The sequence below is a fragment of the Porites lutea genome, chromosome 1 (assembly GCF_958299795.1).
Source record: "Porites lutea chromosome 1, jaPorLute2.1, whole genome shotgun sequence".
NCBI classification, from domain to species: Eukaryota; Metazoa; Cnidaria; class Anthozoa; order Scleractinia; family Poritidae; genus Porites; species Porites lutea.
The window spans coordinates 44,588,981-44,599,029 of NC_133201.1; the positions used below are offsets into that span (position 1 = coordinate 44,588,981).

Sequence of the window (10,049 nt, forward strand, 5' to 3'; positions counted from 1 at the left end):
GTTTGCTAACAAGAAAAATTTGGCCCACAGACGAAGTTTACTTATGACAAACAAATTTGAAAGCAAATGTTTGCAGAAATTCTACGTTTCAAGTAAACACGAGAAAGAATGCTACATGAAGACGACGTCTTACCTCAAGGAACGGAATCGCCATTTTTTGACATTTTTGTCAGCACTTCGTGCGCAGAACGATACAACAAACCTTTTCGGCTATAAACTTGGCGAGTTAACAGAAAACAACAAAGCTCTTCTTTTCTTCTCCGGTAAGGAAACAATTCAAACTTTTAGCGGTTCCATTTAAGTCATTACCCTGTTGTTTGCGAAGTGATAAGCTTGTGAATTGCCATGTTTGAAAATTCTACAAAAATCTATTTTTAAACTGTCGCGTGTCTAGCTGACCTGATCTGTCAATCAAATCGTACTTTTTAATGGTTTCCTCTCCGATTTTGTTGAGATCACTTCGTGTGTATATCCTAAAACAATTATTCTTTTCAATCTCGGTGAATAGTGACTTTAGGAGTATTTACCTCGCCACTTCGTGGCTCGGTAAATGTTTTGCCACTATTCACCTCGATTTCAAAGAATAATTGTTAAATATTCATTGAGTTATTCATAAACAGAACTCATAAACAGAATCGCTATATATCATAGTGAAATTCACGCAAGAATAAAACTCCGAAACAGTACTAAAGAAGCAGGATCATGGCAGGAAAGGGGGTTGAAGGGCGTCAGGAGGGGATAGGATTTAACCATGTTAAAATTAATCGATTAATTTAATGATTCCAAATTTTCAAAATGATACCCCTGCCAGGTGTGTCCTCCGTATTGGTAGTTCCAATATTGCTGTCCCCTCCCCTTCGAGTTGCTCTGCATTCTGAATATAGCATTTTTCGGCAGCTTGAACACTCCCTTATCTCTGCACTATCGATGCTAAGTCGGAGATTTAAGTTGCCGTGGGTAACATGCTGTTCGCACCAACTCATACCCAGTTCGTTCTTACGCATCAGCCAAAACACCCCACCATTCCCATTAATTCAGGATACACCTTGTCAAAAAACGTTTCCAACCGCTCGATATCCTTTGCTGCAGGAATTGTCGCAAGGAGTTTATTGGTCAAGATCTAGCTCCCGGTTAACAGCTTCATACAGGTTCTTCAATTACATTTCATGTTTGTAATGAAATCTTTGCAACCTTTCGACACAGTATTCAGATTAAACAAACCTGACATTCTAGGTAGTATCACATTTTCACTTTTTATTGGTGACTTTCAACAAAATTGATGCAAGCGTGAAAGTTAAGACGTGTTTGACTTGGTATTCATCGCTTAGCTCGAGAAGATGTTCCACGTTTTCTACTATAAATGAACATAAATTTTATCGTCAGACTGTTTGAATTGTGCAATTAACTATTACGCCTGTGGAAATCCGCTTAAGCGTTTCTTACAAAAATTGAACTTTTAATTACATATTGAGTTCATTATGCAGTCGTTTTAATATCACGCTCTTTGGTTAAGAATTATCGTCGCCTGCCACGTTGCTTCATTTCACCATCATTTACAACTGCTACTTTAGAACTTTGCCACTTGGTAACGTAGAGTAGATTGGGTACTAATCGAATCATTCTTGGATCATAGACTTTATTGAACTGAGGAGTACGATATTAAAACTATAAATGAACACAATATGAAGATAATAAACCTCATATTTTATTATCATTTTATACCAGTTTTATAGAATTTTTTGAGTGGGTTTCGCGCTCGGGAAAACCATTTGTGGCGTCGTGAAATGTCGCCTGTTTTCTAAGGCTTCTTCAACGCGAAAATCTGGTGTTAATTTACCACACCGTAGAAAGATTGAACAGCTGACTTTTCAAGCGATAGCTTCTCGTCAGGGCGAAACAAAGCTTGTTCGGGATTACATGGTGTGTGTAGAATTTTTAATTTTTTCAATCCAAAAAAAATGGTAAGTGAAAAACGAGGAAAAAAAAACTGTTGAATGAAGACTTCATTGACTCCTTGGGCATTTAGGCTATGTTCACACTATATCGGACAGCTTTTACGCCGACGCGAAAACCATATAATACCTGATAGGAATTCTGTTCAGACCAAGAGCCATAATGGCTCTTGGTTCAGACACAAGAACGGTGATTTTGGCGCAGTTTCTGTATCTGTAACGCAGCGAAGCTGCCCCTCACACATATCTAAAACGTAGAGTCACATATCAGGGGCACCCAACGAGAATATAGCTCAAAACCACTTAAACATAGCATTGTTGAAAGTATTTTAGTATTTAAACGGTAGATATAGGCATATTTTTATCCCCTAAAAATTTTTCATCTGTTCGGATTTCCTAGCTGAAAGTCTAATGATCCGAAAATCATAGGGATCAAAACTTACTTTTTCGAAAATTTCAGCCAGAAGAAAAGCTTTCGAAAATTCTAGGTGACCTTTTCAGGGTAAAAATCCGTTAAAAATAGGCAATTATACCATTTTTTAGATGTTCGAAAATCCTAGGAGAGGCAGGCAAGCAAGAAATTTTGCAACAAATGTTCCGAAAATTCTAGATCTCAAATCATCTTCCGAACAGGTATTTTCCGAAAACTGACGTTGGGTGCCCCTGACATATCAGATAGGTGCTCACATTATACCGGATAGCTTTTCGTGCCGGCACAAAAAGCTATAATCTTAAAGTGCCAGTTTGGAAAGATAATTTTGTGGTCACAGAAAAGCAAAAGCTGAATATGTGAAGTGAGGTTCTTAATTTATAATGCTGGATAAATATGTGTTATTCACCGGCTGGGAGGTCCGTAATGGAAGAAACTGTGCCCGAGATCTTGAGTGCTGGCCGGCACAGTTTCTCCCAATACGGACTTGCCTAGGCCGATGAATAACATTTTTATTTTTTTCCTACCGAGATTTAAAAGTTTCAGGAAATTTTACTTCAGCCTCCAACCTATGTGTTGAAGTAGGACGCGTTCGTGTTGATGAAGCGCGCAATCGATTGCAAACCAAAACAAAACACTTCATGATTTTTAGCTAGGTAATTTATATCACCACGCTTAAGCTCTCTTTTAGAATAAAGAAAGGTTTTTGTGTCTTGGTAGACAACTTATAATCTGAGTGTCAAACAAGGAAAAAAGATTTGATGAGCTTGATATTAAAAGCCCCAGGAAAATAAACTACAGCAAGGATCTTCTTCGGCTAAATAATTACTTTAAGATAAGTTCAGTCGAGGGGGCTGAAAACTGTACGAAGGCTTTATATATCAATCTTAAGGTTTTGAATGAGTGATTTTCCAGTAATCGGAGACCTATGTTTTGAGCACACGATTGAAAATCTCTCGTGAGGTCCCTCAGGGTTCCATCCTCGGACCTCTTTTTTTCTTACTTCACATAAACGGTATTAACAAAGCTCCCAGTTTATTAAATTTGATATTGTTCGCCGACAATGCAAATTTATTCATGTCACATGAACATCGGGACTTCTTTCAGATATGTTAAACTTGGAGATGAGCAAACTGTTCATCTGTTTTAATGCAAAAAAACTCCCCCCCCCCCCCCCCCCCGCCACCAATAATCTAAATTTATGGTATTCAAATCGAGTCAGACTTGAAAACTTACGGATTGTGATATTCAAAAGATGAAGTAACGAGCACTGGAAAGTGTTTTTTTTCCTAAATTGTACGATGGATGAAACTACTAGAAACGACTTGGACGAAGATTTTTTCTCTTTCGAACTTTAGTGCTCCTCAGTGCTCTTCTAAGAGGGAAGCAAACTAAGTGAAAGTCATGGTCCCGTTTCACGTACAAAATTTTGACAAAGTTCACGTTTTACGTGGGTTATCAACCAATTTTCAAATCGAATCTCACCTGTTAAGCAAAGAGGCTAGGAACCGAAATAAAGTCATCGCGGATCCCACAATCAAAGAACTCAGGAGGTTCATGGGGGAAAAAATTTGCAGTTTAAACCGGATGTGAGGATAAATGACACAGTAGGATCAAATGGACAGCCAAGGCGTTAAAGCGCTAACACTTCCATTTTATTTCAAAAATAATTAAGGTACATAATTGCACAAAGCTTCACTATCATATGAATTTAAGTAAAAATATAACTGATTACTATGTAATGAAAAGCTCTTCTAGACTGACCAGAAAACAGTACAATAACTTTCGTAACAAAAGACATTGATCATTCCAACACGTACAGTACTACATTTTCAAGTTCACTTAACAACGTATTGGGCTTAGACTAGCAAATTCAGAAAAAAAATAATTATCATTGACCACGACATTACATTGGAGCCCCGATACTAACGAAGAGCCAAAGGACTGACAAAATTTGTTCGCTATAACGAGGTTTCGTTATATCGAGGTTCTTTTCCATATGTTGTACTATTACTGGGGTATAAAGAAAATCGTTCGTTGTACTGATGAGGACTTCGTTATGTAGACTGGGACCCATTATATCGAGACTCCACGCATTGCACTTGAGGTCTGTCAACGACATGAGACTGTCTCGTTAAAGAAACAAGCAGGGGGGTTGTTTTCATCTTTTTCTTTCTTTGTTTTCCACTTCACAGCTGTATCGACTAATCAACTAGTCAGCCAACAGCGGGATTAATGCACTAATATATTTTTTAATGGCGTTAAATTTATCTATTCATGTGCGTTTATGTATTCATGCGCGGATCTGGACGAACAGCTGGTACATGGCGTCACGCTCGGACAGATTTACGTATTCCAACCCTCACGGCTTAATTAATGACACATCTCCACGGTGTTTGAAAAAAAGCGCGTTGATCTAATTAAAGCCAGATTCAATCGTATCAAACCTAATGTATTAACAACATTTACTCGAAAGAGTTTCAAAAAGGTAAAGCAAGAGATGAGAAAACAGTTTACCCTCAAAATAATCCACTTAATTCTAAAAACGGCTAAAGGTACAGCTTAAACTGGGATCAGTTAAACTTCAGTTTCTTCAGATTCACTCCTGTGTTCTTTCCATTACAAAAGTTAGTCAAAAGACTTCTAATCAACTAGTAGAAGTTGATGTCGCTAAAAGTGGACCAGGGAGGCTAGTGGTTAAAGTCCCCAAACTGAATGAACTATGGAGGCTAGCAGTTGCGGTTCCCGAGCTGAAAGAACTAGAAAGGGTAGTAGCTGAGGTCTCCGAACTGAATGAACTAGGGATAATAGTAGCTAAGGTACCAGAACTGAAAGAACCAGGGAGGCCAGTTGTTGAGGTCTTTGAACTGAATGAACCAGGGAGGCTGATAGTTGAGGTCCCGAAACTGGGTACTGCGGTTCCCAAACTGAGTGAACCAGAAACGCCAGTAGTTGAGGTCCCCGAACTGAATGAACCAGGTAGACTGGAATTCGAGACTCCGAAATTGAATCCTGAGATCCCCAAACTGAATGAACTAGGGAGGCTAGCAGTTGAGGTCCCCGAGCTGAACGAACTAGGAAGGGTAGTAGCTGAGGTCTCCGAACTGAATGAACTAGGGATAGTGGTAGCTAAGGTACCAGAACTGAAAGAACCAGAAAGGCCAGTTGTTGAGGTCTTTGAACTGGATGAACCAGGGAGGCTAGCAGTTGAGGTCCCCGAGCTGAACATACTGGGAAGGGTAGTAGCTGAGGTCTCCGAACTTAATGAACTAGGGATAGTAATAGCTAAGGTACCAGAACTGGAAGAACCAGGGAGACCAGTTGTTGAGGTCTTTGAACTGAATGAACCAGGGAGGCTGGTAGTTGAGGTCCAGAAACTGGACGCTGTGGTTCCCAAACTGTGTGAACCAGAAAGGCCAGTAGTTGAGGTCCCCGAACTGAATGAACCGAGGAGGCCAGTAGTTGAGCTCTTTGAACTGGATGAACCAGGTAGGCTAGAAGTGGAGACTCCGAAATTGAATTCTGAGATCCGCGAACCGAGTGAACTAGGGAGGCGAGAAGTTGAGGCGCCCAAACTGAATGCTGAAGTCCCCGAACTGAATGAGCCAGGGAGGCCAGTCGTTGTGGTCCCCGCGGAAATGAATGAACCAGGGAGGATAGGATTTGAGGCCCCCAATAAGAAACCAGAGTGGCCAGTAGTTGAAGTCCCAGAACTGGCTTCAGGGACGTAAACTATTTCGTTTAAATCCTGAAGAACTGTGATCAGTTTTTCGTCAAAGTGGAAACTGCCCCCATACATATGTTCTTTGACAAATCTTTTTGGTCCAGACTTGGCAAATAGTGATTCAGAAGTATCCTTTTGGGTTTGGGTTTGGGTCTCAACTAGTTTATAAGATGAAGAAACTAACTGTTTAATCATTTCTTTACAGCCCAAACAACTATCGATCCGCTGGAGCAGACCAACATGTGCAGGTCTATAAAAGGCAAATTTCCCAGTTATTGGTGATGCGAAATGTTGAGGGCAGCGAATTACCCAAGGAAACTGAGATGATTCTAGTTTTAAGTATAAACAATATTCCACTAACCCTATCAACTGAGGCCGAACGTCCTTAATAAACGTTTCTAGACGTTCAGTTCTTGTGACAAAAACTTTTTCCAAGCTATCTCGGTTCAGATTCTTAAAATCACTCTTTCCAGTGATACTGGCAAGGTCCATGTCTTTAAGAAGGAGTTTGCAATACTCACGAACGCCATCAAGCCTAGAATCTTCATTAGCTTTCAGTGTGTCTGTTGCCAAGTAAAGAATCTTCACCACATTCTCCTCTGATTTTGGCATATCTTCGAGGCACTTCACGCAGAGATCAAGCACACCCTCTACATTGTACTCTTCAGCTAGCTTCAGCAGGTGACTCATTTTGTTCACTAAATACAAATTATCAAAAACGCAGTTAGACAGATAACAAAACTTAAACAAAAAGGAAGGAACAGAGGGTGAAGGACCGGCTGATTGAGTTCAATCAAAGCTTAAGCAACTCCTACCACCAGCTGTATCATAGTTGCACGCTTTCTTTGAATCACGACATCGGTTAATATGAGAGAATGATTCAGGGGCAAAGCATCCGGCTAACCCACCGAACAAAATCGAACAAAATTTCCATCGCAATCAGTGGAACGCAATCAAACTCTTTCGAACGAAAGATTTGTTCGATGCCGATCAGTTATCTAACGAAACCGAACTTAAGTTTTTTTTTTATGAGTTCGATGCCCGAACGAAATCTAACCAAATAGAATTATTTATATCGAACAAAAGTATTTACGGTGAATGCTTTCATTACAGCGCCTTTGTCTTTAATAATGCGTTTGGCTGTTTTTATGCTCCCATCATAAATGCAAACCAGCTCAGAAATAACAGAGAAGGGCATATTTTACATTGCTAATCTATTTTTTAAGGCACTTTCTTACTTACAAGTGATGCCTTCTGTTTCTTTTAAGTAGATCACCTTCAGGAAATCCAGAACCTCATTTGCCCTCTTTCCGGGTAATGGAATTTCTGTGGCTGTTCCTTCCTTAAACTTTGAACTGAGCATTGCTTTGAACACTGGAGAGTGTAAACTCAGGATCTGTCGATGGACATAAAATGTATCATCGTCCACTGTGAGCACCAAGTCACTATCCTCCCAAGGTTCAGAAAATGGGTGTCCCTCAATCTGCTCCTCTGGGTGATTGAAACATTCTTCTTTCTCTAAAAAGATAAATGTGTTGTCAAGTATTTCACTCGACTATTAACTAGTAATAAAAGAGACTTCTCAGTGGGAGACTAATCTCATCTTTGTAAAATTGTAATATATTCTCACCAGGAACACCTGCACATAAAGCTAAATGAGCCTAAATGCGTGAGATATGGGAGAATCGGCCCGAGACTTTGCGGGTCGGTGGACCAGGAGAGAACGCGAGGCATGCCCCATCTGGGGCTTTCCAAAAGTTGCTCGAGATTTTCCCAAACGGTTCCTGTAATTTCTCAAAAAGTTGCTCAAAAAACAATCAAAAGTTGTTTCACGCCGGGTCAGCTGTCATCAAAAAGTGATCTCTTTCAAACTAGTTTTTCAATTTTTAACGGTTTGAGCTGAGACTTTGCACTATAATAGAACTTTGTTTTGCCAACAATCGTATGTTTTTGGATTTTTGATTTTAACGGTTTTTAGAGCGAGAATGACGTCATAAGATTGGCAGCAAAATATAAGTTAAAACTTATGCCATAACAGGTTAGCAAGTTTGAAAGAGTACTCAGAGAAGAACTTGAATGTGAAAAAAGTTTTTGAAAACCTCATTTGGTTAAGAAGATATGACATTCTAAAGATCACCAAATTTCTAAAAATAGTAACAAAATGGCAAAAAATACGAAATTCACAGCTCAATAACTTTTCAACCAATTAAGCTTTACAAATAATTTTTTCACATTTGAGCTCATTACGGAATCGCGCCTGTAGATACGCGTCGCTAGTAAATGCAAATTTTTCTGTCAATCAAATGTGTCCTATTATTTGTAGGTGGAAATTGGTAAAATATCGTTATTGTTTTGGAGACAATAGAAGAACAAAAGATAACAGAAAGATCAAGTTATGCGGTCTTAAAGAGTGTTGCGTGACTTAAATCAGTTGGAGCATTTCTCCTAGCTTTTCCGCATTAAAACGTTGGAATGAAAAGTCTGAAGCTTAGCTTTTAAAATCTTGATAGCCAAAATAAAAGGGGTGCCCCAAAAGGCAAGCATTTGGGAATTCAAAATCGATATTTTTGTCTACAGCGAAATCCGGCGGATGAACGGTAATTTGCATATAAGCGTAAGTGAAGCGAAATAGATACAAATTGCCGTGGTTGTAAACACAACGTTTCCTCGAAGTTTCTTTTTCCTTTTGAAAGCGTAAATTCGCATGAACAACTCAGCTTGCACAAAATAATATAAAATGAAACGAGTCAAATCGAAAAGTGGCAAAAAAAAGTCAGGATATTTCAATTCGATGGAAAGTAAGTGATTGGGTAGGTGATTTGCATACTGATAAAAATAACTTCTAGCGAAGTTCAAAACCGTTCGGCTTCCTGAATTGTTTTCCTGGAATTCTATACATTCTGCTGGCCCAAATTGTTAAAATATGTTATGAAGTCAAAATATTTATCAAGTTGAGCGTTTTCATTTCCTTATAAAACAGAGAGTAGCGCGAAAGCTTCGATTTATAGATTTTCTTAAGTTAAATTACCTTTGTATCGTGGAAACAATACCCTAACACTTGAGTCTTGAATAAAAGGACGCGACATGCGTCGGCTCCCTTTGTGAGCGCGCAAATAGTCATGGGACCCGCGATTTTGCGGGCGACACGTATCTACAGGCGCCGTTCCGTAATGCATCTCTGTAAGTTCTTTTAAAAGTTCCAGTTTTTTACGCCATAAGTCGAAAACTATTTTTTGCTGTCAATCTTATGACGCCATTTTCGCGCCAAAAACCGTTAAAATAAAAAATCCAAAAACATACGATTGTTGGGAATGCAAAGTTCTATTATCGTGCAAAGTCTCAGCTCAAACGGTTAAAAATTAAAAAACTAGTTTGAAAGAGACCACTTTTTGATGACAGCTGACCCGGGGTGTTTTTGTAACGAAAGTTGCGGAAAAAGTTGCTCCAAAACACAAAAACCTTTTTTGGTCTGATGCTAAAATATGCAAATTGTACAACAAAAGTAAGATTTCTCTAGATTTCTGTGCAATTTTGCGGCGTAACTAGCGTTGTTAAATAAGTTTGACCTCAATTAAAACCAAAAAATGTAATGAGCCAATAAAATTGTTCAATGACCTTCTTCAGACGAGACACTCAAGTCAGTCGAGTGAGAAAGAATCTTCGTCCACCATTTTGAATTTTCTCTAAAAACCGCCGACCTAGCAACTCGGCTACTTTTATCTTGAACCCATGATCTGCCCCAGGGAGGAGGATTCTGCTCCTTTTTTTACAGGATAACATACGGTGAAATATGAAGGAAAGGCCCCTTAAGCACTAAAAGTTGCTCCGGTATCTCAGAATTAGAAAATAACTAGAGAAATTGCTCAGAAATGCAAAACAATGCCATGCGTGCTCGGTTGCGAGTGTTGTGGAGACCAGAGAAGCGTGTTGTTAAAATCAGTTT

The 10,049-nt window shown here is 39.2% G+C and overlaps 1 protein-coding gene across 1 annotated transcript; it reads right to left on the bottom strand.

The window, feature by feature from the left end:
* Positions 1–4,344: 4,344 nt before the first annotated feature.
* Positions 4,345–9,192, bottom strand: LOC140930481 (uncharacterized). The gene is made up of 3 exons (XM_073380188.1): positions 9,135–9,192; positions 7,349–7,624; positions 4,345–6,804 (listed from the first exon to the last, which is right to left on the bottom strand). Exons 1-3 carry the CDS (start codon positions 9,190–9,192, stop codon positions 5,030–5,032), a joined length of 2,109 nt encoding a protein of 702 aa, XP_073236289.1. The 3' UTR covers positions 4,345–5,029.
* Positions 9,193–10,049: the final 857 nt, after the last annotated feature.

Excerpts from the sequence above, each read along its gene's own strand:
- LOC140930481 (XM_073380188.1), bottom strand. The coding sequence starts at position 9,192 with ATGTCGCGTCCTTTTATTCAAGACTCAAGTGTTAGGGTATTGTTTCCA. Across the intron at positions 7,625-9,134 it reads ATTGTTTCCACGATACAAAG|AGAAAGAAGAATGTTTCAAT; the intron begins GTAATTTAACTT and ends TTATCTTTTTAG. Across the intron at positions 6,805-7,348 it reads AGAAACAGAAGGCATCACTT|TGAACAAAATGAGTCACCTG; the intron begins GTAAGTAAGAAA and ends ATTTGTATTTAG.